This window comes from Phocoena sinus, chromosome 10, assembly GCF_008692025.1.
Source record: "Phocoena sinus isolate mPhoSin1 chromosome 10, mPhoSin1.pri, whole genome shotgun sequence".
NCBI lineage: Eukaryota > Metazoa > Chordata > Mammalia > Artiodactyla > Phocoenidae > Phocoena > Phocoena sinus.
The window spans coordinates 25,131,428-25,158,917 of NC_045772.1; the positions used below are offsets into that span (position 1 = coordinate 25,131,428).

Below are 27,490 nucleotides of genomic sequence, written 5' to 3' on the forward strand. Positions count from 1 at the left end.
CCTTGAACGTATTCTGCTAAGTGAGAGGAACCAGACACAAAAGGCCACATATTGTATGATGGACTCTATTTATATACAATATCCAGAAGAGACAAATCTATAGAGACAAAAAGTGGATGAGTCGTCTCCTAGGGGATGACTAGGTGGGATGGGGGAATTGAGGGGTGACAGCTGAAAGGCAAGACCTTTGGGGCGGTGGTAGTGAAAATGCTCTAAAATTGATTGTGACAACTCTATAAAGACACTCAAAGCACATTGACTTGTATGCCTTAAATGGGTGAATTAGCTGGTATGTGAATTATACTTCAGTAAAGCTTTTATTTAGACAGAGAACGTGAGGAATCCTTTTTCTCGGCTTTACTGAGATATAACTGACAGATAACATTGTGTAAGTTTGAGGTGTACAGTGTGATCTGATGCACGTATAGATCACAAAATAATGTAGTTACCGCATCCTTCACCCACGTAATTACTATTTTGTTGTTGTTGTGAGAAGATTTAAGGTCTACTCTCTCTGCAACTTTCATGTATATATTACAGTATTATTAACTCTAGCCACCACGCTGTACATTAGAGCCCCCAGATTCACTCATCTCACTGCTACAAATTGGTAGCCTATGACCAACATCTCCCTGGTTCCCCACCTCAGCCCCTGGTAACCATCAATCTACTCTGTGAGTTTCTGTGAGTTCAGCCTTTGTGGATTCCACATGAGTGAGATCATACAGTATTTGTCTTTCTCTGACTGACTTATTTCACTTAGCATAATGCCCTCAAGGTCCATCCAGAACATAAGGAATTTTAAGAATTTTGGCAGGCTTAAAGGGAAGATGGTGGGAACTTTTGATGGCTGGATGGCAACTGACGTAACATGCTAACCCCCACTCTGAACAGAAAACAGAAGACACTGCACAGGGCCCTGAACTCCGCTGACGCAGTAAGGGCCCTTCAGCAGCTGCTGCCTTCCTGAGGAGAGCTGCTTGGACACCAAGATAGTTTTTTTAGGGAAAGGCTACACAGTGACAGGGATGGAGACAACTGAAGGAGAAACAAACAGCTTTTGGAAAGAACCAGGGAGGATCTTGCTTCTCTAGAAACCAACAGGAAAGATGGATTAGATGTGGCTACCTGGACAATTTGAAACCTCTGCGAAGATGGAAGGCTGGGAAGGACTGGGAGGAGCGGGGAGGGTGGGGTGCAGGAAGGAGGTCAGAGTGTGCAGGCCAGCGGTTTGGGAGCCCAACTCCACACCGGGAATATCTGCTCACATGAGGGGAGCCAGTGAGGAAAGCCCCCCACCAGGATGCCCAAGGCCAGAGATCTAGGTGGGTAGGTGGACCCAGAGGAGGTGTGTACCTGGCAGCTGAACTGACAGCCCCTTCGTACCCGACTTCCAGGGCAGACCCCAGGAGCGTATTGGGGGCATGTGTGTTTGAAGATCTCTCTGTAGCCTCCAAAGGGAGGTTTCCCTGCAAGAGTTTGGCCTATGAGGGGCTTGCTGAGAAAACGCACAATACAGGGGAATAACATCAGGTAGTATTTGCGGACTATTATCTATCAGGCTGTGTGCTAAGAACTTGACCACCTTCAAGTCATTTAATCCTCTGAAAGATTGGAACTGTTATCATCCCCATTTTAGAGATGGGCAAACTGAGGCTCAGAGAGTACAGATCACCCCCAATCACGAGTGTGTACTTGGGCAGTCTGACTCCAGAGCACTTGGCCACAACGGTAGGTGACACAAGACTCGGGCTGACACAGCCCAGGACACAAGAGCACTTGGGGATGGGCTCTTATTATGAAAAGTGACAAGGATATTTAGAAGAGGCCTGGTTTTTCCACCCCTTCCTCCCAGACTCACACATATTTGTTATTTACGGTTGCCTGGTAACCTGACAAACGCTGTCTGTGTCCAGTTGGGCCGAGCTGACTCTCAAGCACGGTTTCAGGGCAACAGTTGCACACATCTTCCCTCCACATGTGGAGGACCAGCCTCTGTTCGTAATTTCCCACCAAATGTGTATTCACAACCAGGGTGGACTTCTGACCCGGCATTCCGTGTGAGGTTACAGGCGGCAAGGACGGGACCAACTTAAGCGACGGGGGAAAGCAACATCCACCCAACGCACCCCAGGCGGCAGTTCCAGCAGAAGTGGAAGCTCGGGTCCCCAAACCACTCCCTCCATTACCACTGCCCAGTGGGTGTTTTAAGACGGCTGGAGCCTACAGGGCAAGCAGTCCATCTGGGGCCGGACTGTGGCCGCCTTGTGCAAAGGAACCCTTCCTGACGCACCAGCTACCTCTGGTCCCATGAGAGTCTCCCTAGGTTATTTCAACCTAACAAGACAGTGCCGAGAGAGTGGGTCCTGTTTCCACTTCCCTCAGTGTCGCCTGCTGCCCGGATGGGTTCCAGGCTTACACATAGGTGTGTCCATGGGTGTGTTTAAATATGTATATATTACACCTAACTCTGCCTTCTCCTCCCACAGAAGAAGAAGGAGCTTGTGTAAATAATCCCATACAGTGGAGAACTCAGACATATGCCTATTAAGTATTATGGTTTAAAAAAAATTGCAGTGCAGGGTAATGAAGAGATGCTTGTGGAATTGAATTTACCGTCTTAATTTTGATGTTATGAAGGATACCATTAAGTTCGCTCCACGTTTATTGAATGAATGACTCTCATTGTGGAGAGAACTGACTGAGGCAGGAAGCCAGAGGCTTCACCCCATGACAGACAATTTTCCACGGCTAATTCCCAGGCTGGTTAAAGCTCCATGTGATGCATCCAATACGTATACTTTCGCATCTGCTTTCTTGCTGGCATTTTTAAGCGGAAAACTCCCAGACAGACACTGGGGGCTAACGCAAACCTCCACAGCCTCACACCTTCTGTGAGAGCTTAATAAACTGTAATTCCACGTATCCCGGCAAATATCTGTCGGCTCTGGCCTTGCACCCCAATTTTTTTTTTTTTTTTTTTTTTTTTGCAGTACGCGGGCCTCTCACTGTTGTGGCCTCTCCCGTTGCGAAGCACAGGCTCCAGACGCGCAGGCTCAGCGGCCATGGCTCACGGGCCCAGCCGCTCCGTGGCATGTGGGATCTTCCCGGACTGGGGCACAAACCCGTGTCCCCTGCATCGGCATGCGGACTCTCAACCACTGCGCCACCAGGGAAGCCCGCACCCCAATTTTGATGTAAGGTCGTGCTTGGGGCTTTCCTGTGCTCGGACTTCTTTCCCCTGCTCTCATTCCTTCCCGGTGCTGCCCTTCCCTCAGGGGCTGTTCCTGACCCCAGGAGGAGCCGGACCAGCTGTGGGTTCCCCATCAGTAGGGCTGCGGCTCCCTTCATCCTCCACCATTTCAGGGCTCCCAGAAACTGCAGGACCCCTGCCCCCACCACCCCCGATTTCACAACTTTCCTATCTTGTTCTCGAAACTGAGAGATGTCTGCGGCTCATGACAGACAGCCCATCCTTTTCTGAAGCCAACACTGGCAGCAGGGCTGGGTACAGAGGACACAGTGGTGGATCTTTCCATAAATTCCCACTTGACCTGGCCACCAGGGCTGCCACTGGGATGACAAGGAGCGGTTCCAGAGTCACGGCCTGAGGTCAAAGGCCACCCCTGTCTCTTATCAGTCGTCTCCTCATCTATAAAATGAGGGGACCGACCTCCCATCCACCTTGCGGGATTGACTGTGTAATCCATGTAACGCTTAGCAGAACGCCTGCGACAGCCACACGTGACAGGCCCACAGTATATATCAGCTCTCAGCATTATTATTTTTACACTCCCATTGAAGCAAAACCGAAACAAAACGTAAAAACCACCCTCTATCAGCTGTAATGACAACTGAAGAGTCCAAATTAAGCCTCTTAGAAGGCTGTACTTATTCCCACGGGTCTGGGTGACCAGTTGGGTCGTCCGGCAGACAGAAACACACCTGGTTTACATATCTCGACCAAGGAGGGGAAACATGACGTTCTATTTAGTTGGGTTAAGACAAGAAGTAGACGCGAGGCTTCAGTCCGTCATGCCTCGTGTGGCCAGCACTTGACATCCACTGTGAAGAAAACCTCACACACGCCAATTGATTCAGGACTGGGGGGAAGAGAGGCCCTCCCGCAGAGAGCAGGAGACGCGAGCAACTGGAGAATCCAAGCGTCCCGCTCAGAATGCCCCAGCAGCTTCAGCCGAGATGCCGCACGTCCAGCCTGACAACTGGTGCAAACACTAACCAGACACCCCAGCCAATCTCGTTGTTCTCTGATGCCTCTCAGAACAGGAAACGCACTGCCCAGGCTGGAGGGAGCAGCCCAGACCCATGGCGTCTGCTGTGACTGCGGCCCTCGGGGAGGGTGATGCAGGCAGCTGGCCCTGAGCGCCTGTCACCGAGATCCTGGGGCGGGGAAGTGGGAAGGATTTACTTGGGGGACTTTCGTCTGGCCGGGGTAGATAGCCTACATGAAAGGAACCCGTGGCCAGAAAGGGCAAGAAAAAGAAGCAAGCATTTGCGAGGGTCTGTCACGTGGTGTATGTGCACTGCCTTGCAAGATGGGTACTGTGATCCCCTTTTTTTTTAAAATTTTTTGGCTGCGTTGGGTCTTTGTTGCTGTGTACGGGTGGGGGCTACTCTTTGTTGCAGTGTGTGGGCTTCTCATTGTGGTGGCTTCTCTTTGTTGCAGAGCACAGGCTCTAGGCACAGGGGCTGCAGTAGTTGTGGCACGCGGGCTCTAGAGCACAGGCTCAGTCAGTAGTCGTGGCACACGGGCTTAGCTGCTCTGCAGCATGTGGGATCTTCCTGGACCAGGGCTCGAACCCATGTCCCCTGCAGGCGGATTCTTAACCACTGCGCCACCAGGGAAGTCCCTGTGATCCCATTTTTAAGATGAAAAAGTCGAGGCTCTTGGTTGGAAGTGAGGTTATACCCAATTTCCCAGCCCACAGGGGTGGGTTCAATACTGGGTGAGACTTACGACAGAATTCCACAGAGGTCTTTTAGAGGACAATACATCATTAACATTTCCCCATGTCTTTAAATTAAAATTAGGGGGAAAAGCAGCATGCCTGGGATGCTTCCATTATTTTAATGAAATCATTTTTACATGTATCAAATAAAAGGAGAAACATTAACCTTGAAAGGTGTATAATAAAATTTGACAGAGGTAGGATTACCACTGATTTGCAAATTTGTTTTTGCTTATCTGCATTTTCACATTAAAAAAATTATGTCTCATATGTTCTGCTTGTCAAATTAAGAGAAGGAAAGCAGGCTCTGAAAAGCTTAGGCACCCAAGATCACGTAGCTTGTAGCTGGAGGAGCTGAAGTTGGAACCCAATTCTACCCAGAGCCAAGACCAAAGCCTTCTGTGTTCCACCACCACACCCTCTCCCAGAAAGCAGCTGAGTTGGAGGAGAGGCTGCTGCTTAAGCCAGGCTGCCAGGACCACGGGCTCTGCATTCCAGAGGAATCTCGGGGTAACTGCAGCGAGCCTGGGAAAACCAGCTCCACGCTCAGGAAGCTAGGGCACTTCTAGCTCCTCCTGAGGAAGGCCGGCCTTCCTGAGCTGTTCTTTAACCCCACTAGAGCTGCCTCTGCCCACCTGCAGGGCAGAGGAGGTGCCTGCTTTGATGGGACACCCTACTTGAGGCACCGGGGACCCAGCGGTCCCACCACAGCAGGATGGACATCAGAAGCCCACCTCTAAGTGGGTGACACCCAAGGGTGACAGGAAAATAACGGGAAGCTGATGTCCACATACAGGGCCTGGTTACGGCCCCCGCCGAGCAGCAGAAGGGCTTGGAGGGAGCATGGAGGGCGATGGGCAACCCCTCCCAGTATCCACAGGCCTGAGCAGAGCTGCTCACACAAAGAGACAGGCCCAGGGCCTTGACGGGCCAGAGGCGAAGTGCGACCAGCACTGGGATGAACGGACCCGGGTTTGAATCCCAGCTTCATTACTTCCTGTGACCTTGAAAAGGTATTGAACTTCTGCAGGCTTCGGTTTGCTCACCTCAATTCAATGAGTTGGAAACACATTTAATATGAAATGTTGATATTCTCAAAGCAACATTTTTACATGAATTTAGGAAAATGAATTTTAAACAATCTTCAAAACACGATAAAGGATGGTGGTATCTTTGAAAAACATACAAACGAAGTTAAGAAGGGACAGGAGATGTATTAGTTGCTTTCCCCAAATTAGATACTTAGTTTATTCCTAAAAGGGAAATAAAAATATCTCCTAGGGCAGTTTTTTCTAAAAGGCCAGCGTATGTCAGTGCCTCACTCAGAGAAGTCCTCCAAACACGAGCTCTCACCCAGTGGAATTTCACCTACAAGCAATGATCTAATTGAATAGCATCCTCATTATATCACACTGTCTTCTCGTTTTATTCTGCCTTCAAGGAATCAACATTCCTTACATGGGTACTTTGGTTTACAGTTACAGAAGGCTTATGCAGCATCTCATGTAAGCCTCACAGCACTCTGAAGCCCATTTCACAGATAAGGGATCCGGGGCTCCAAGCTGGGTTCACAACCTAGTAAGTAGCAAAGCTGAGCCTCCAGGCCCCCGGCTTCGCAGCCAACACCCTGTGTTCAGCTCCTTGTTTTGGGTTCCCGTCCAGACCATGATCTGACTCATTCTTTCCTGACACAGAACCTAACTGTCCTCTCTCCAAAGTCAGAACAAGGACTCACTGTAGGAGTCATGCTCCGAGTTCCTCCTCCATAACACGCAAACATTCTTTCAACAAACACTGAAGATGCGTTTGTGTGGAAAGCTCCTTGCTGGGCTCTGAGGAACAGCAAGGGAAGGGAATCTGGCCTCTGGCCTCATCCTCTAAGTGTCTGATGGCTGCCTGCATGGCAGTGGCAGGCCCTGCCTCTTCCCGTCCCTGCCTCTTCTCGTCCCTGCCACCTGAACCCGAGGGGACGCAGAGGTTGGCTGGCTGTACTGGGCTCTGCTAGGAATCTGCTGTGGGCAGGCTCGCCTCCCAACGGGCGGCCGTAGAGCAGCTATGAAAGGGCTCCTGCGACCCACCCATGAGTCTGAGCTCCCTCCCCCGGGACAGTCCTTCTCCTCGGTCCTGAGTTGAATGGCACTCCCTCCACCCAAAATCCACACCCACCCTCAAATGAGACCTTATCTGGAAATAGGGTCTTTGCACATGTAATCGGCTAAGGATGTCAGGATGGAATCACCCTGGAGTTGGGGTGGGCACTAAATTAAATGACTGATGTCCCTACAAGAAAAGGAAAAATCCAGAGAGACACACGGGACGAAGGCCATGGGAAGACTGGGGCAGAGATTGGCAGGTGCAGCTATAGGTCAAGGAACCAAGGATTTCCGGGAGCCACCAGAAGATGGAAAAGGCAATGAAGGATGTTCCCCTAGAACCTTCAGAGGGAGCACGGCCCTGCTGAAACCTCGATTTCAGACTTCTGGCCTTCAGATCTTTTAGAGAATAAATGTCTATTGTTTTGAGCCACCAACGTGCGTGCTAATTTGTTACGGCAGCCCTAGGAAACTCCTTCCTCTTTCTCAACGTCTCTGTCCATCGGGGCAGGGAGGCCTGGCCTTTCCTTTCCAGAGCTTGGCCCGCCTTCACGCCGCCACATTGCTGAGGGCACTGGGTCCAGCGCAGCCTGGGCCGTCCTGGGTCTAAAGCTGAAGCTTGGAGTGCGCACATTCGCACACACGCGCGATCACACCCAGCTCCACTTCCAACTTCTAAGAATAACGTGCTGCCAATAAAGGGCTCCAACTCTGTCTCGGAATTGGCCGACTCCCGGGGGAGGTTTCCTCGTGGTTTGGGTTGAGATCTCTATTCTCTGGCACTGTAAAGCTGCAGGGCCAACCGTCCTTCCAAATTCTCTCCTGGCCTGGAGTGAAGGGCTCCTCTCCCTGCTGCCCAGGGGGCGCCCACCCCACCCGAGAGGCCCAGACTGCATGATGTTAAGGGCACTTTCCCACCCGCTCTGGGCCCGCGGCTGCTTCTCACTGGATGGGGAGTCTTGTCTCCCCCTGGCTCCCTTTCAACACTCAAGGGTATTTTTATTAAAGGCCTCTGGAATGTTAATAAAAATGTAAAACTGCTCCCCTACTTCCCCTGCGGGTGGGGCAGTTGCAGGGGGAGCAGTCGGGATGGGGCCAGATGGTGAAGGGACTTTGGAGCCTTTCCTGGAGGCTGCAGGGAGCTGGGCAGGTGCACAGGCGGAGGGGTGCCGTGCTCCAATCTGGCTCTCTTTAGGAAGTGTCATCTGGATGCAAAGGAAGTGCAGGGTGTTCTGGGGCATCCAGAACGACCACCTCACGTTTTCAGTAGTTTTTCCCATTATCATCTCCAACAACAAACACTGGAAGCTGGACCCCTCTGCCTGCCTGCCCTGGGGCAGTAATTCGCAATAAGAGGAATATGGGATTCAAGCCTGAGTTCCTGGCTCTGCAACTGTGTGACCCTCCAGCTTCGCAGTCTTGAGCGTGGGCCTTGGGGTCAAGACTCCGAGGCAGAAAGCTCTGCTGCTCACCGGCCGCTTCATCTTGAACCTGTTAGTTAACCTCTCTGAGACTCAGTATCCCCACCTCTAAAATGGGCCCACTGCCAACAGAGACGACAGGCAGTTCACGTGTTAGGGAACGAGTGTCTCAATGTAAAAATATCTACCACAGGGCCTGGCTCAAGACAGATGCTCCGTACATGTGAGCTTCCCCTCCTTCTGTCACAAATTTGGGGTAGGAACTGAGATAAACTGTTGCTGGAGCCCAGGCAGGAGATGGAGAGGAGGCCACTCAGAGGAGCAGCTGGGCCTGGTGGGTGGATGGTGGGTGGCGGGCAGTATGCTGTGAACGTCAGGGATTTTGTCAGTTTGTCTACACAGCCACTAAATTTTCCTGCAGCTAGAAGCCCAGAAGCGGGAAGGTTCATGCTGGCAAACTGGTGTGGGCTTGGGTAACGGCCTGACGTAGGGGATTCAGCCGGGCTGCCAAGCACAGCAGCCTCATCAACACAGCGCTGAAGTTATTCCCCAGACTCTGGGTGTTTCTTAGCAACGGCCCTATTTGGGGGAACACTGAGTGCCACAAGGAAGCTGGCTTGGAAGCTTGTGCAAGACAGGCGACACCCCCAATCAACACGCAGGGTCCCCCCTGCAGCCTGACTCCCTCATGCCAGCTGCTCTCTCCCGGGGCAATGTGGCCGGGCTGGAATCCCTCCACGAGGCCAGCAGCTACCCCACAGGTCTCCAGGCTGCATCCAGGACCAAAAGCTTGCAGAGAGGCCCTGATTAACCCCTCGGCCCCCAGGCAAAGCCCAGTTGCCATCTGTTGTACTCCAAACCATCCAAGCGGCTGACGGGACGCAAAAGAAAAAAAGACATCCAACCAAACACGCCAGGCCCTCGACACTCAGACCCAGGGCTGAGCACAGAGGGCGCCTCTGAGATACAAAAGACCCCCGAGTGGAGTCCAGGATAGATGGGTCACCTGTGGCATTTTGCAGCCAACCAAGGTGTTCTAGAAAGTTCCGGGATATAAATGCTCGCTGGACTTTTGTTCTTTCTCCACTCTGAGAGATGATACATCATATTATCTTCACAAAATTTATTTAGGGGAATTAAAGAATTCTGCCAGGGCCAGTTGAGCTCAGATACGTATCATTAACACGAACATTTTCCTGTCGTGACTGCACACCCGATTTAAAAGGAATTATCCAATTAAGTTAAGAAGGTGATGCGTTCCGCTTCCAGGAGTATGTTGCCAATGACTCTGTCCTGACTGTTCTCCCCTAAAACCCTTCCAATTAAGTAAAGACCTCTCAGCACATCGTGAGGATAAGCCGGGAGGTTGCTGTGGTGACAGGAGGATTTTTCATCATATCACCATTTCAATCTCCTGATGAGAAGGGAGCTGGCAAAGCTTTCAGCCTCCCCCCTGGGATGAATGTTCACCGCCAACAACAACAAGGACAAAAGCTCTGTTGGACAGAAAAGGATGAAGGATTGTGTAAGCTTCCAGGTCTCCTTCGGCAGCAACACAGAGAGTCATGGCTTGGGCTCCCTTGAGCAGAAGTCAGTTGGCCGGTGTTCGCAAGAGGCAGACGCCACCATTTCCCTTCTCTCCCCCTCCCTCGCGGGCAGTTCTAGAGCGGGGCGTGCAGGCCTGATGCTTAAGGTGTGACAGCACCAGCTCAGCCTGCAGAGAGCAATCGATTTGTGCTAACCAGCCAGAAAGATCAGGGTTGTGGGGTCGGACTGTGGCACCATCAATGTCACGAAGAGTAAGAGGAGACAAAGATCTGTATTTCTAAAATGCAAACCTGACCACGGCACTCTCTCGCCGCCTGTAGCGGCTTCTCCATTGCCCTTGACATCAAGTTCCAACTCTTTAGCACGATACTCTCCACCCTCATCCCCCGCTCACTCTTCCAACCTCATCCCTCCCTCATTCCCTAAATAAACACTCAAACTCTTTCACACCTCCTGGCCTTTGCACATGCTGTTCCCTTTCTCAGTAAATCCGTTCCCAACTTTTGGCAGCCTGGTAAATGCATTCTTATTCCTCAAGACCCGGGTCAGATGTCTTGACCTCTGGTAACTTTGTCTCTGCCTTTACTTCTCTCCCCGTCTCTCCTGGAAGATAGATGCTGGAATCATGGCCAAGCCAGAGCTTTACAAGATGTCGCTATTATAACTGGCTTGCACGGTTGTCTCCCCAGCCAGCTGCTAAGCCACTCACGGGGAGGTGGTATGTTTTCAACCACAGAAGAATAGGCAGAGGTGAGAGAAAGGGGCCATGTCACCTGGAGACGGATGTACAGGAGTATCTCAGAGATACTGCAGGTTCGGTTCCAGATCACTGCAATAAAGCAACTACTGCAGTAAAGTGAGACACAAAGTTTTTGGTTCCACAGTACATATAAACGTTATGTTCACACTGTACTGTAGTCTACTGAGCGTGCAAGAGCATTACATCTAAAAAAAGAGAACATATGTTAATTAAAAAAACATTTTATTGATAAAAAAATGCTATCCACCATGTGAGCCTTCAGCAAGTCAACCTTTTTGAAATAGTAACATCGAAGATCACTGATCACAGTAGCAAACAAAATACTAATGAAAAACTCTGAAATACTGTGAGAATTACAACTTGCTCCACACACAGTTGCCACAAACTTTCAATTTGTAAAAAATGCAGTATCTGCAAAGCGCCATAAAACAAGGTATGCCTGCATAATTAAAAACCACCCGGAAGTTGTTCAAGAAGAGAATAAGTGCTGTGAATCCCAGCCGTTCCCCCATGCTCGTCACACTTGGGCCAATGGGTGTGGGCAGGCGTCAGCGCCAGTGATGGCTGTGCGCTGGGTACAGAGCCCTTTCTTCCCCACCCCAGGACAAGAGATTTAAAACCCAAGTCTGCCTGAGGTTATTAAGAGTTGTTAAGGTTTTTAATAAATAAAATCTCTGCAAGAGATCCTTATTATTACATCAGGCTGTAAAAGTACCTTCTGGAAGACTCAGTTTAAAACTAAGAAGAGAAGAAAGCTCTACCCCACGTGAGCCGCCAGAACTACCGTGGACCAATGCATCTCTGAAGGCTTACAGCAGGACTGAGGGAAACAAGCTGGCAGAGGGTGACAGTGAAATACCCAGGCACGAACTAAATGTTCCCTTTAGGTCTCTGTCAGCTCTGGTTTCTGCCCTTCATGGGCTCAGACACAGGCGTCCTCCCATTACCTGCATGTTTCCAAGCTGAACAGGGGCCTCCAGTCCATGTCTGCAGAATAAAATATGCTGTGTCCTGGTCTGGGCATCACTCCTTTCTTGGAGTTCAAGTTGGCTCTGCCCAGCCGCCTCTTCAAAGCTCTGAGAGGGGCAGCAGGTCCTTGGGCAGTGCAAAACCCGACCTCCCCAGCCTTCCCTCGTGCACGGGAAATGGGCAATCCACAGAAACGCAGGTGGGGTAAGGAGCCTCAGGGACCAACACCAGACCTTAGCCATTGCTAATCCAGGGTTGGAGCCATCGGGGTCGGTCGGCTTTTCTCCCGGTCTGTGTCATGTATTTAAATTAATTTGCTAAGCAGGGAACCGCTGAATTTCTAGACTCTGAAACCCTCTAAGGCAGGACTCATCTGCTTGACTTTTGCGTCCACCCCAGGGGACCCAGCACAGCGCCTGTGGCCCACAGTGGGTACACTGTGACGTGCCTGTCATAGAGTCTAATTTCACACCTGCGGTTGAATCTAGCTGCTGTCCACGTCACGGGGAGCAGTGTTCCTTTAGGATTTGTTGAATCCAAAGTCTCCCTTGGTGTGTAATTTTGAAAATCTAAATGTAAGTCCAGGAGTGTCAGAAATATATATACATTTTATGGGTTGAAGTGTGTTCCCCTAAAAGGTAGGGTGAAACCCTAGTCCCAGTACCTGTGAATGTGACCTCGCAGATGTAAGAGTTAAGATGAGGTCATGAGCGTGGACTGCAATTCAATAGACCTAGTGTCCTTTTAAGAGGGAAATTTGGACACAAAGACACACAGGGACCACCATGGGATGGCAGAGGCAGAGATCGGAGCTACAAGCCAACGAACACCAAGGATTGACGATGACCACCAAAGCTGGGAAGAGGCAAGGGAGGATTCCACCCAGAGTCTCAGAAGGAATGTGGCCCTGCGGACACCTTGACTTCAACTTCCAGCCTCCAGAACTGTGAGAGAATAAACTTCTGTTGTTTTAAGCCTCCCACTTTGTGGTAATTTGTTACAGCAGCCCTAGATAATTAATACAGTACAATAACCCAGAGGCAGTAAGTTTTTGTTGTTTAACACCTATTTAGCGTCAGTTTTCATGATAGAAGTGATTTGAATTTGGGTGGCGGCCACTTCATTATGTTATCCATTTGCTCATTCATTTGCTTCCAGTATTTACTGAGCCCCTAACGTGTGCCAGACCCTGTGCACAGTACCAGAGTGACGAAAGTGGCTAAGCCAGGAGCCCATGGTGAAGACGGCTTTGTAAGGATGACGGCCATAGACACGACGGTACCGCCAGGCAGATAAGTCTTGCAAACGCGGATATCAGAATCGACCGGCATTTGCTACGTGTCCTTACCAGGTGCTGAGCGCCTCACGCACATGGTCACACGTGCTCCTCACACAATCCCACGGAGGAAGGTGCTATTCAGTGCCCACCCCTCTCGGGGATCTGAGACTCAGGGCAGGAGGCACAGCAGGACTTTACCCTGGACAGCACTGACCGCAAAGGGAGGTGTTTGATTCAGAGGGGCAGGAAGTGTCATTTAAACATGAAAGCATCTTTGAAAGTTGAATTTTCAAAACAGCCAAAATAGATATCATTAAAAAGCACCACAAAGCACTCCCGAGCGCTCACAAGTGAGAAGAGCCATAACACCCAAGATCTAATGCCCCCTCCCTGTGTGTAGGATGCTGGCACAAAGGTCCTAACTTTCTTCTTGGTACCTGCCTGAATTTTTCAAATTAGCGATAAGGAAACCATCCTCTGTTATAACTCCGGCTAACACTTGCAGCACTTAACGTGTTTGGGCACTGTTCTCAGCCCTGACCACGTGTTAACTCAGCTAATCCCCATCGTAACCCTCTGACGTAGACTCTACTCTTATACCCGTTTTATAGAGAAGGAAGCTGAGACTAGGAGAGATTAGGCAAAGCACTCACAGTCATGGAGCTGGATTCAAATCCAGACTGTGCAGCCCAGAGTTCCTGCTATTATCATAGTACTCACTGTGATAATCTGCCCCTCCGAGGAGAGGGAGGGATGTTTTAAGGAACAGTGATTAAAGCACCTCAGCCCCAACCTGATACCATTAGCCCATACATTGTTCTCTGACGCCTTCTGCAAAGTTTTGCACATTTTCCACTTTTTTTTTCTCTGCCCATTTCTAAATATTCTGGAATGAGCTAAAAATATGACATATAACATAAAAAAATAATGATATCCTCATGCCTACCCACTCTGGCAGGAAACGTCCCTATTAGGACAGACCAAGGGATGTGCAATTTCAGCCAACAGTGAAGAGGTGATAGCAAGCCGAAAAGAGGAAACACAACAGGGACAAAGACGCAGCTGTCAAGGTAGGGAGTCACTGAATTTATGCCACGCACGCGCAGAGCAGGCTCTGGCTAAGTGTCAAAGGGAGGGGGAGGGGCGGAAGGGAGAAAGAGGGGTGGGGGACGGGAGAGAAGGGGACTGAAGATGACACTGAAAGGCAGACAGGGTCACAGGAGGGCTGGGTGACCGTGAGAAGCACGTGCAGTGCAGGATGGGGCACAGCAAGGGGTGCCCATGTGGCCAGGGGCTCCACATTCACAAAGACCTTCCTCGAATCTGTCTCTCCAGTGAGAGACCAAACCATTTAAGACTGGCGTTTTTGTGAGTCAAAAACGATCAGATAGGGCTTCCCTGGTGGCGCAGTGGTTGAGAATCTGCCTGCCAATGCAGGGGACACAGGCTCGAGCCCTGGTCCGGGAAGATCCCACATGCCGCGGAGCAACTAGGCCCGTGAGCCACAGTTGCTGAGCCTGCGCGTCTGGAGCCTGTGCTCCGCAACAAGAGAGGCCGCGATAGTGAGAGGCCCGCGCACCGCGATGAAGAGTGGCCCCCGCTTGCCGCAACTAGAGAAAGCCCTCTCACAGAAACGAAGGCCCAACACAGCCATAAATAAATAATTTTAAAACAAAAAAACGATCAGATACTGGCAATTTCACACTATTCAACTTACATATACAGTCCCTGAGCAACGCTGGCAAAACTGAAAAAAGTAAGTGTCCATCACAGAATGTAACATACAATTTTTTAACCTTCCTTCACCATTTCTCCTCCTCTCTTTCTCCCCGCTTTCTGTCCGTCCTCTCCCCTCGCTCTCGCCTGACTCCTCTCTTCTCCTTCATCCTCCTCCCTCCTCTTCTTTTCATGTACAACTATATTTGGTGTCTAATGACCACTCCTACCATCACTTGACAAGGTTTCATGAGAAAGGTTCAAATGGCCGTGTGTACGTGCATGCGTACGGTGTACACGTTTCCAAGGAAGGACAAAGGGCATCTTCTCCTGGTGGCCAAGCCTGCACGACACCCTGGACAAGAGCCACTCCTGCCCTCACTATCAGGGCCAGCTGGCTGCACGAGGTCACGTGGCCGGACCTTAGCTCAGCCCCAGCAGAAGAGGAAAGGGACACCTGGGGCGAGCGGGCCACACTGGCCACTTGGACCTGGGGCTTCACAGTAAATACAAGTTTCTAAGGTTGCGATACCCTTTGTGCTGCCTGACTTCCTACCTGGAACTCAGGTATTCAGAGGCAAAGGAAATGAACAGCACAGAAGGCAGTGCGCAGGCCTCTGGCCAGGAATGTGGGCATCCTGGCTCTACCACTTCCTGGCTGCAGGAGCTTGGGCAAGGTTTCCATCAAACGCCCCTACGTTCTTATCTGTAAAAGGACGAGATGCCAGCAGGACTGTCTGAGGGGGCTGTGATAGTTTAAAGGAGACCAGGGGTAGGGAGTGCTCGGCACACAGTCCCTTAGACACAGAAAGTACCAAAACATGGTGGGTGATTGAAGGCTCTGAAACTGCTTTCCCTTGAGATTTTCAACACCTGCCCAAGGGAGATCAGATGTAGTCTGAACAGCACAGCTCTGCCTGTCTTTTGGGGAGTCACCGTCAGCCCATGATCCCTCTTTGTGCTGAAGATATACAATCCTCAGCCCCAACGCCTGGGCCACGTGAGAAGGTGACACCGAGTCACAGACACCAAATTCCTTTTCTGTGACACCCTGATTTAAAACAATAAAATTCTTTTTTTTTTTTTTTCGGTCAGTCTCAAAGCCATGCTCTTAGGCACCTTGCCAGCCAGCAAGATGACTGTTTTCCTTCAGAGGGCCCCGATTCCCATTGTGTAAACTTAGAACCTGGGGGAAAAAAATGCAAAGCAATAAACCATCTGCGAGGCTTTCAGACAGTACGATTTGTGAGAAGTGCTTTTACTTCTTGGTAAGACGCTGCATTAAGCCAGCGTTAATTAATTGCTACATTAAAGAGAAGCACCTTTAACATGTCAATGTCAATCATGCGTAGTTACAATCGTACAAAGGAACACTTTATAATTAATGATGCTCCCACTTCCTGCAATGTGCAATCCTCTGTCTTGAATTCCAAAGAGGCTGGCAGGAGGAAGGCACCAAACATAGATCAGGAACTAATATTTAAATCCGTTTTTAATTCACCTTTCAACAAGAAGAGTAAAACCAGAACAAATGCTTATACTTATTAGGACTCCAAATCTTTATGTCTAGGAGGCTAAATATTCAGCAACAACAGATCAACACAGAAATGGACAACAATTACAGGCCTGAAGTGATTACCCCTAAAGAGCAATAATTTTGCCCTACCAGGCACATCAACTGCTTTTCCAGAAATGCACAACTACTCACCCCAACAGTCCTGGCTTTGGAAACTATGCTGTGTTATCATTAACAAAGCACTCTGACTTATCTCTGTGACTTAAAAATGAGAATGGTTTTTCTTTTAATTAGGGAAGTTTCCCACGAAGTCGCGATCCCCAGGTACCAAGCATTGTTCTAAGTGCTTAATGTGCGTTGGCTTGTTTAGTTCTTCTCGGCAATCCTGAACCCACGCTATTATGAGCCCCATTTTATACGTGAGGATAGCGGGTGCCCAATTGTTAAATAAACTGTCCCAGGTGCCATCCCCCCGACTCCTGCAAAGTCTGTTTGAGTGAATCACAAACTGGACAGACTTTCTAGATTGTCACATTCATTCTGTCACTCAACCAACTACCCACGAGGGAGGCCCCAGAACCTTCCCGCGTCTAATTTCTGTTGTTATTAGCAAAATCCTGCAGCAACGCAGAAGAAAGTGCAGAGGGAACAAAATTTGACCCACGATAACACCTTAAGGGCTTCCAGAAAAAAAAAAAATCCCTATGGCACAGTTTTTCTTATGAAACAACAGCAACAAAACCCACATAAATTGCCTCTATTTGCCAATAGCGTTACGGTACCCTACTTTCCACTTCCATGGATGGATTGTGAAGGTGGCTCCCGCCCCGTGACAGCCTCCCGTAAGGGCAAGGGCTTACCTTGTCATAATAGTATCGCAGGGCTCTGCTCAGCTTGTCGTAGTTCATGTTTGTTTTGTTTTTCCGGAGTCCCCACAGCTTGGCCACTTCTTCTGCTTTGAGGAGCTTGAATTCACCATCGTTGGAGGTCCAGCAGATCAGGTGCTCATGTTTCTGGTCCAGCAGCAACTGCAACAGGAACTGCCACAGCGTGATTGCACTCTCCATACCTGAGGAGGGAGGGGCCGCGTCAGTGCAGGTGCCAGGTCTGGGGGGGTCGGGGGCTCAGGGTGGGCACCTCAGCACCTCCCTCTGCCCCCAGTGAACCTAATCAAAAGTTGCTTTCATTTCCATCCCAACAGGCCACTCTGAATCAGGTGCCTTCTGGCTGCATTTTTGTAAAGAGCCACAATTCAGAAATACAGGGAAGCCCTGTGACCTTCGTATTCACCACACACATCCCGGCAGGTAATGGGGTTGCGTTGAGAATAATGTGAAAAAATGATTAATGAACTGCCCATTCCTAGAATCAGTCCTCATACAAACCATCCCCCACGTCAATCATTGTTAATGCCCACGATGATTAACATGTTCCCGCCCGTCCTATCAACTCCTCTGCTGCTCAGCCTCTAGGCCATTATTTGTGCGAAACGCTGGACCCCGTGATAAGTGCATTTACGTGGGGCCTGGGGTACTTCCATCAGTGTGACCACACGGGGAGCTTCGTGAGGAAGGGACTTTGTTGGATTACTCTTTGTATTCCCAGCACTCTGATAACCCAGCCCAATGCCCGAGTGCAGCGTGCGCCTAATACATGTTTATAGACCTGAGGAATGGGTCACTGCCACTTGAAGAGTCATTCTCTTTCCCAGGCACTTGTCATGTGGCAGATAAAAGCCCCATCTGTCATGTGGCAGATAAAAGCCCCATAAAAGCACAGTCATGGGAAAAGCATTTTTTTCTCCACTGTGAGAGGAAAGCCTATAAAATCTTATCTTTTTCCCTTGACTCTGGTGTGGACTTTGTAGGTGCTGTTCCTTCCGCCTAAAATGCTGTTCCCTAGCTTTGGAGCCTGGTGAACTCCTACTACTCATCCATCACGACCCAGTTTATACGGGACCTTCTTGAGGAAATTTTTCCCCACTCTCCCAGGCAGTTACCAACTTCAGACATCTGAGGACTTTCATGGCAATGGGTACTGATTCTAAAAATAATAACAACAACAACGGTAATAACAACCGTTTGTCTTATCAACATTCGTACATAAGGAAAGAAGAGGCAGTTGGGCTGGCCTCAAAAGCTTCACCGTAGAGCGACTGTCATGACTGGACACGTGAACTGCCCTGGGTTTTGATCTGGGAAAAATGGGGGTAAGATCGTAGCGCTGGGCTGAGGGAGCCAGGGATGACCAGAGGGTGGAAAATTGCCTCTGGCACAGATGGAAGATTCAAAGGCCAGTTGTGAGGTGGGGACAAAGCCAGAGAGAACTTGGGATCATCCCCTATTACGCAAGGAGGAAACTCTGAAGCCCCAGGAGGTAGCCAGGGGGACAGGAACAAGGGAGCAGTGAGAAAGATGCACGACTCTGGGAGACCCGGAAGCCAGAATAACAGCCTTAGGGAGTCTTATTTGTACCAATATTTTTGTCAACTCCACACCTCTCCTGCATTTCTCTTAAAGAGGCAGCTTTCAGACTGACAAGTCATTTTTCTTCCTTTCCACATGGGGATGGATGTGAAAATACCTAGCCCTCCAATAAGTATTCATTTCCTTACTTCCTTTCACATGTTTCGCCAAAAGAACACATTTTATTGTTTCCCTGAGCGATGTGGGTTTCTCAGTTAAAGGGAAGCCGATTAGGAATGTTCTTCAAACACCCACAGGGTACTTTATTTATGGCTCTTTAAAGGAGATATGCTCTACAGAAATCAATCTTCACCACAATGGCCACTCAGTCTGTAAGACAGTAAGTCATTTCATTGTTAGATCAAAACCGCCTTTGCATCTCATGAGTCTTGTAAGCGGGACGGCGGTGGTGCATCCGCAGCAGCCTGCCAGCTCCAACTCCTAATATGAGCTTCCTATTACTTGAGGACGAGCCACAACTTTCTTCTCATCATTGGCACTAAGAATTGTTAACAGTTGTCTCAACTCTTTGGTGTGTTCTCGGCCAAACACTTCCGACAGTAAGCTTTCAAATATCTTTAAAATTTTAAAGGGCAGAAGGCTGCCAGTGGGTTTAGAGATCTGGACAGAAAGGATTTCTGGGTCTGTGGCTCAGATGCCAGGTAGGCTAGTGGTCAGCCACCTGCACCTCCCCCACCTTTAATTGACACGAGCCATCCTGTTCCAGATGGAACAGGAGGACAACGTAAACACCTCCATCTGTTTTACACTTAGTGCTTCTACCAACCAGGACTCCTCAGAGCTTCTTGTGCTTCCTGGAATCCCTTTCCTTGGCGTTCCAAGCCCGTGTATCAGAGCCATGTGCCTCGGGCATAAATGATGAGGACTGTACGGTAGACTGGATAAATGTTCTCCATTCTTCACCCTTTCTCCCTTTCAAGTGACCTGAAGCAGTGCCCCAGAGCGGGTGGAGTACTTTCTTCCCATCCCACTGAAATTTGGGCTTGGCCACGTGATTTGATTTAGCCAATAGAATGACGAGTAGAAATGACCATGTGCCAATTCTCAGCTGAGGTCTAAGAGGCTTCCCATGTTCGCACTTTTCCTCTCGTGCTCCTGTTACTGCCGTGAAGCTGCTGCCCAAAAATGAAAGGCGCGCGGAGCCAACCTGAGCTCCACCCAAAGCCTGGAGTCAGGTCCCACAACACACAGTCTGAAGCAGCATCCCTGAGGTTAACCAATATGGAAAATAAATACTGCTGTTTGCCAGTGACTCCCGGGGCTGTCTGTTACGCGGCACCATTGTAGCAAGAGTTGACAATGACAGTGCCCGACATCTTGGTCTAAAATAATTCTCTCTTTGCTGGAGTGCAATATCTTTACACTGTAAACTTACATTCACAATCATGAGGTGTGTCTAGACACGAGAAAGCATGCTATGTAGGGGGATTGCCTGATCACATCTTTACTCAGAGGGTTATGAGTGGGCCACAAAAATGACCATGGATGCTATGGCCACGGCCTACGGCAAAGGCAGAAGGAGGAAAGAGGGAAAGGAAAGGGAGACATAAAAGAGTAGAAAGTGAAAAGGCAGAGGAGCAAATGGTGGGGATGTGGACCCCCTCATTAGGGCCCTCCCAGATTTCTGGAATAAATGAACTGGGCTGAGGGGAGGCACGAGCTGAGAATTAGCAATGACAGAGCTGCCCCGACAAACTCAGAGCTTTGGTGAGGCTGGGTGGGCCGAGGAACAACCCCTCCGCCCCCTTACTCTCCCACACCAAGGTGGCGTGAGAGAGCCGGGCTACGGCTGCTGCGGATGGGAGGATCCGTCAGAGGGTGGATGTGAGTAACAGGGCTGACTAAGGCATCACGCCACCTCTGCCTGAAGCACGTCAAGCCCGGTGCTGAGGGCCTCATTCTCCTTTTCCAGCTCTTCGGCCACTCCTCCACCCCGGTAGGTCCACGAGTTTCAATGGGTGTGCAGTCACACCAATCTTTACAGTTAGAAATCCGGCCACACATTACTCAGAGATGAGTCTCAAAAATATTTCCCTGTGAGCGTACTGCATCTACAAACATCTGTCATCCCCTTCTACACTCGGCAGAAGTCATTCTGGGAGACAGTGGGCCCCCAGGGTGGCTCCGGATGCCCCCATCCTCTCTGGCCGGAGCCAGTGGTGTGATGGAAATGGGCAAGTGTACGTGGGGGAGTGGGGACATGGGGAGGGAGGGAAACAGGAGGGTGGAGGGGGGATGGGTCACCAGCTGACGTCACCGCTGTGGTTCCTGCCATCACTGTTTCTTTGATTTTAGTTCCCACCTTAACTTATTTTAACTATGATTAAGTTTCATCATTTACACAGTTGTCTTCACATACAATCATGCTTCACGTTCTGTGACACATCTCTGCCAGCTACAAACTTTGCCCCCTCCCGGACGTTGGCAAAGAAAAAGAGTCTAACATCGTGACTGGGGAATACAGTCTCCCCCGTAACCACCAACACATATTAGCAAATTCATCCAAATGAAGATTTCTCTCACCAGAAAGAAAAATTAAGTGTTTTTTTAAAAATAATTAATTCCTTGATGCCTAGAATCCTTAATAAAGTCCTATATCTTAACATGTGGGTACAATCAAGTCCAAGTTATCTGGCTGCCATTATAAGGAATGTGTGTAATTCAGACAACATCCTCTGGCTCTTATTAAATAAAAAGTTCAAGAAAGTGTTGATACTTGAGATTTATGTTTGATACGTTATTATACAAACTGGGGTCTGTTTTAAGTTAAAATATTTCATCAGCCTAGCCTCACTGAGCCGATTTCCCACAAATCTCCACTTAAAATACATAGAATACATAAAAGAAATGCTATTAATCCAAAAAAAATTCCCAAATCAAATTTCTGGCTACCTAGAAAATGCTTTTTTTTCCCCCAGACCTTACTTTGAATGGATGAAATTTTATCAGGTATTGTAATGCCATTCTTTTTTTTTTTTAGAGTTGATAAAATTTAATTTTCAATATGAACACATGATCCTTTGAAATCTTAAAATCTCATGAAATGATATGATAGCTGCAAAACCATCAACTGATGATTTTTAAATTATTTTTAATTTCATAGAAAGCACATGATTCTATTCTATTTTTTTCATTTAAAATTTTTTTTATTGATTGATTCTTTAAATTCTATAGTGCTTGTAATGCCATTCTTAGTGCAAAATCAAACTCTGCACTTTTACATTTAGGAGGATCCACTTCTAAAGCATCACTGCTCTTACAGGAAGAGGTATCCTTCCGCATTAGATACTTTCTGTACCCTGCTGACTGCACCCTCAATCCCGCCGCCTGCTGTGGATGGTCTCTCTCTCACCACTTCTGTTGGAACTAACCCAAGACCACAGTCACAGCAGCTGGCAAGACCTCATCCAGGCCTCTCCAGAGAACAAAGCTACCTGCTATTTGCCCCAACTGTTCCTTTTCTTTTGTAATTTATAGCCTAGATCTTGCCGCTGTGGAGCACAGTTAGATCATTTTAAACAGTTTGTCAAATCTGAATAATACACACACCTCCTTTTTTTTTTTTTTTTTTTTTTTTTTTTTTGCGGTACGCGGGCCTCTCGCTGTTGCGGCCTCTCCCGTTGCGGAGCGCAGGCTCCGTACGCGCAGGCTCAGCTGCCATGGCTCACGGGCCCAGCCGCTCTGCGGCATGTGGGATCCTCCCGGACCGGGGCACAAACCCGTGTCCCCTGCATCAGCAGGCGGACTCTCAACCACTGCGCCACCAGGGAAGCCCCACACACCTCCTTTTAAAGGAGCAAGAGGTCTGTGTGTTATGTTCCCATGTTGACAAATCCTTTTCACTAATTTTTTTTATTATAGTCTCCCTTCAATATAAAGAAGAAAAATGGATATAAACACCTCAAGGTTTATAATTCTTATACAGCCAGATAAAATTCACAAATAAAATAAGACTGCTCCCACCCTATTCAAATTAACAATTAATTTTGTATATGACACGATGTTTTGTTGAAAGGCAACCAACAAAAAGGTTATGGCAATGTAAGTTATTTTGAGTAAGATGTGTTTATATGATTATACCCTACAAAGAGGAGAGAGACCCAATTCTCTCTCCACTTTTTTCAATTTTTTTTTGAGTGTCCATTTCATGCCAAGACACCCTCTGGGTATTTGGGACACATCCGAGAACAAAGGAGATGAAGACCTCTGTCCTCATGGAGCTTACATTCCAAAGGGAGAAGACAGGCCATAAACAACAAACATATGACTATTAAAATACATAGTATGTTGGAAGAATAGTGTTATGGGGAAATGCAACCAGAGCAGGATCAGGGGGTGGGGAGCCTGGGGTGTATGAGCAGAAGGTCATGAAAGGCCTCACTGAGAAACTAAGAGTTGAGAAATAACTGTTAAAAAATAATTTTCAAAATGGGTGAAATCATGGCTCTCCTAGAGATATAACATGAAGACGTGTTAAAGATTTTATGTCACTCATTAGTCAAGCAGGAACTTGGCAGATATTCTAACGAGTTCAAAAAAGAATCTGAATAATAAAGGCATTTATAAATTAGGAATATTGAAATGAATGCACAAATGGGGTGAGAGAGGAATCAACTGAACACTGTAAGATAGAATTTGCATATCTATAGACAATAATTATTTTGCCATCAGTTATCTATAATTAACAGGATTGTAAAACAGCTTCCATAAAACCGGAATCACATCATCCAAAGGGGTTTTTCTCTAGAGACTAGATAATGCAGTTTTTCGTGGAAGCACAATTATTTTCTACAGCTTGCAGCAGGCGAGAGGGTGAACCACTTCTGTCTACTTGGAAGGTTACATAATGGGTAAAGCAGCTTCAGAGCCAGACTCTCTGGGTTCAAATGCAAGTACCAGTCCTGTCTGCCTGGGGGACTTCGGGTAAGTTACTTAACCCTTCTGTGCCTCAATATCCCCCTAAGGAAAATGGGGATGATGATAATAAAAGTATTTCCTTTACAGGGTGGTTACAAGGATTACATGAGTTACTAAGAATGCACTTGAACTACACCTGGTACATAATAAGTGTTATTCAAATATTTACTATTACTTTTTAAGCAACAGGGAAACCTCTGCATAGAACACGTTGTGAGGACATTTGGCCTTCACCTAGCTCAAAGGCATCATTTAGCTACTGTATCCACCTTGGTTCCTTGTTCATTAGACAGCGACTCCAATACAGGCACTTGAAACCCAAGGGAGAATGTTCAGCTATTTGGTGACTATTCTTTATAAGGTGACCTGGAATACGTTTAGGTGAGTTTTTTTTTAAAGACTGTCATCAAAAAATGAAAGAACATTACCAGATATACACTACTATATATAAAATAGATAAATAACAAAGACCTACTGTATAGCACAGGGAACTGTATTCAATACCTTGTAATATGTAAATTGATACAGCCACTATGGAGAACAGTATGGAGGTTCCTTAAAAAACTAAAAACAGAACTACCATACGACCCAGCAATCCCACTACTGGGCATATACCCTGAGAAAACCATAATTCAAAAAGAGTCATGTACCACAATGTTCATTGCAGCTCTATTTACAATAGCCAGGACATGGAAGCAACCTAAGTGTCCATCGACAGATGAATGGATAAAGAAGATGTGGCACATATATACAATGGAATATTCCTCGGCCATAAAAAGAAATGAAACTGAGCTATTTGTAGTGAGGTGGATGGACCTAGAGTCTGTCATACACAGTGAAGTAAGTCAGAAAGAGAAAAACAAATACCGTATGCTAACACATATGTATGGAATCTAAAAAAAAAGGTTCTGAAGAACCTAGGGGCAGGACAGGAATAAAGACGCAGACGTAGAGAAAGGACTTGAGGACACGGGGGGGGGGGAAGGGTAAGCTGGGACGAAGTGAGAGAGTGGCATTGACATATATACACTGCCAAATGTAAAACAGATAGCTAGTGGGAAGCAGCCACATAGCACAGGGAGATCGGCTCGGTGCTTTGTGACCACCTAGAGGGGTGGGATAGGGAGGGTGGGAGGGAGATGCAAGAGGGAGGAGATATGGGGATATATGTATACGTATAGCTGATTCACTTTGTTGTACAGCAGAAACACACCACTGTAAGCAATTATACTCCAATAAAGATGTTAAAAAATATATCTTGTAATAACCTACAATGGGAAAGAATCTGAAAAAAATATATATATATAACTGAATCACTTTGCTGTACACCTGAAACTAACACAACATTGTTAATCAACTATACTTCAATTTTTTAAAAAATGAAAGAACAGATTGAAAAAAAATTCTGGCAGAAAACTCAGATTCCCGATTACATATTTGCTGCCTTCAGCTTAAGAAACACTGGTTTAAAATACTTAGCCTGAGACCTCCAAGTTGTTGTGACTCCAGCAAAGATGGCCCTTGAGCGCTCACACTTCCCTTGGAGCTAGTTCTGTCCCCATCTATCTTGTGCCCCTGGAGTGGGGAAGGGAGTCAAGTAGATGAGAACTGTTGGGTCAGAAAGAAGAAAGAGAAGTGTTCTAAAACGACAACCTAAGGGATAGCCATGACAACATTGCTTATGAAGATGGAGCCCACCTGGGTCCGTTCCCTGGGCTGGTCATGGTGGAGGTGGTCCAAGTGTAGAGCTTGTCCACTGGCACAGAGCTGGAGGGACACTTAGGCAGACTCTGAGCGGTTACTTTCCACCCTCGTTCTGTGTTTTCAACTCCTTGTTTTTAAAGAATGCAAATAGTATCATTGATTCATCCTTTAATTTCTGGATGGAGGTTCAAAGAAAAGGATGCTATAGACTATATATACTGATGACTCTCATATCATCGCTGGTGCACCTCTTGGCCCATATGAGAGCCGTCAGGCCACGTGGCCCTATCACAGCCTTGGCATCTCCCTCGGGTCAAGGGTACCAGCCACCAATGCTCTGGGCACTCTAACTAGCTAAAGCCAGGCAGACTTCCACTGAGCGTGGTGGTGGGGAGCTGAACACCCTCCACTCCTCAGGAGCAGAAACAGGGCCAACGCTCGTGAAACAGGGTGGGAACAGTAAAATGCAGTCACCATCCTCGTGCTAAGTCAGGTGCCTCAAACAGTAAGTACAAAGTGCAGGACAGACAAGGTCAAGAGGTCCTCCCAAATGGACATAATTGACACTCACACATTCATGTGAACACACTCATCCCAGGGGTCCTTACAGCACTTTATCATAGTCTGTCCTCCAGTGTTATCATTCATGCATTAATCTGTCTTTTCCGATTATAAGAGCCTTCTCTTGGTTTTCTCTGTACATGTTGGGTATTATCTATTAAGCCTTTACCATATACCAAGCACTTTGCATTATCTCACTGAATTCCCACAACAGTCCTCTGAGTTAAATAGAATTACTGTTCCCTCCTTGCAGATGAGGAAATTGAGGCCCAACTGTGGAAGAGCACAGTCTACTCTCTGTGTGGCCAACATCAGTGCAAACTGTTGGTCACCAGTCCATGATGAGTTAAGTATAGGAATTGAGAGTAAATACTTAGAGACTTCACTGCCATTTGTCATTGTCACCACATCCAAGTATGTGATCAGTAGGCTTGTCTGGTCAGCACAAACTATGGAATAGTCAGAAACATGAAGAAGGACCATGCGTGATGTTCAAGGTTAGTTTTTCAACTGTAACCCCAAAGTGTATACAAATCTAGAATTCACGGGTTTCATTAAAAGATGATTTAACTGTAACTGTATTACGTTACAGGATAAACTGTTGGAACTGGCAACTAATGAAGGAATGAAGATTAAAATTCAGCAAACTTGCTGCATTTTAGATGAAAGTTAAAAAAAAAATATCCTGAGTTTGCCGAAATGCGTTTAAAAATCTCTTCTTTCTGTCTGGTCAACATACCTCTGTGAGACGGGCTTCTCTCAGGCGTAATTAAAACAAAACACAGAAACAGTTTATATACCTCGTCTCCTGAAAGTAGCACTGTTGTATCCAGCCTAGATTAATTAGTCAAGCTAAACACTTTCCTACGTGAAAAGCGAAGTATTCGTAAATATGGTGTTTGTTTAAAGTGTGCTTATAGGCATTTAATACAAGGAATCTCTATTTCACTTATGAATTTTCCTTTGGCTAAAATTACAGAACGACAAAAGTTATCAGTATGAATAGTGATCTTCTATATAACTGCCTTTATATGCATTTTCATTGAATATGTAGCTTTTATTTATTTATTTTTTTTGCGGTACGCGGGCCTCTCACTGTTGTGGCCTCTCCCGTTGCAGAGCACAGGCTCCAGGCGCGCAGGCTCAGCGGCCATGGCTCATGGGCCCAGCCGCTCCGCGGCATGTGGGATCTTCCCGGACCAGGGCACGAACCCATGTCCCCCCAATCGGCAGGCTGCGCCACCAGGGAAGCCCCGAATATGTAGCTTTTTGTAATTATTTCCCCAATTATGTTTATTCTTATTTATTGAAATATAATCTTATGTCTGCCTAATCTATAATAAAAACTAGGGGCTTGTATTTTGGTATCTTTGTTTTTAATTTTGTTTTCCTAGTAATTTATTTTTATGGTATCCAAAATTATCAGTCCACAATGTACTGGAAATTTAAAACACCGGTCCTTCTCCACAGATGGTTTGAAAAGCACTGCTCTTGAATGTTGACTCCACGAGTCCCAAACTTTGTTTTGCTTGCTGACGCAGCCCTAACTC

The 27,490-nt window shown here is 47.6% G+C and overlaps 1 protein-coding gene across 2 annotated transcripts in view; it reads right to left on the minus strand.

Moving 5' to 3' along the window:
* ELK3 (ETS transcription factor ELK3) overlaps positions 1 to 27,490 on the minus strand; it is a 69,733-nt gene that overhangs the window by 22,028 nt on the left and 20,215 nt on the right. For both annotated transcript variants that reach the window (XM_032644806.1, XM_032644805.1), the window contains exon 2: positions 17,133 to 17,341. In XM_032644806.1, the coding sequence (XP_032500697.1) occupies positions 17,133 to 17,339 (207 nt within the window). In that variant the 5' untranslated portion in view covers positions 17,340 to 17,341. The remainder of the gene's footprint in view (positions 1 to 17,132; positions 17,342 to 27,490) is intronic.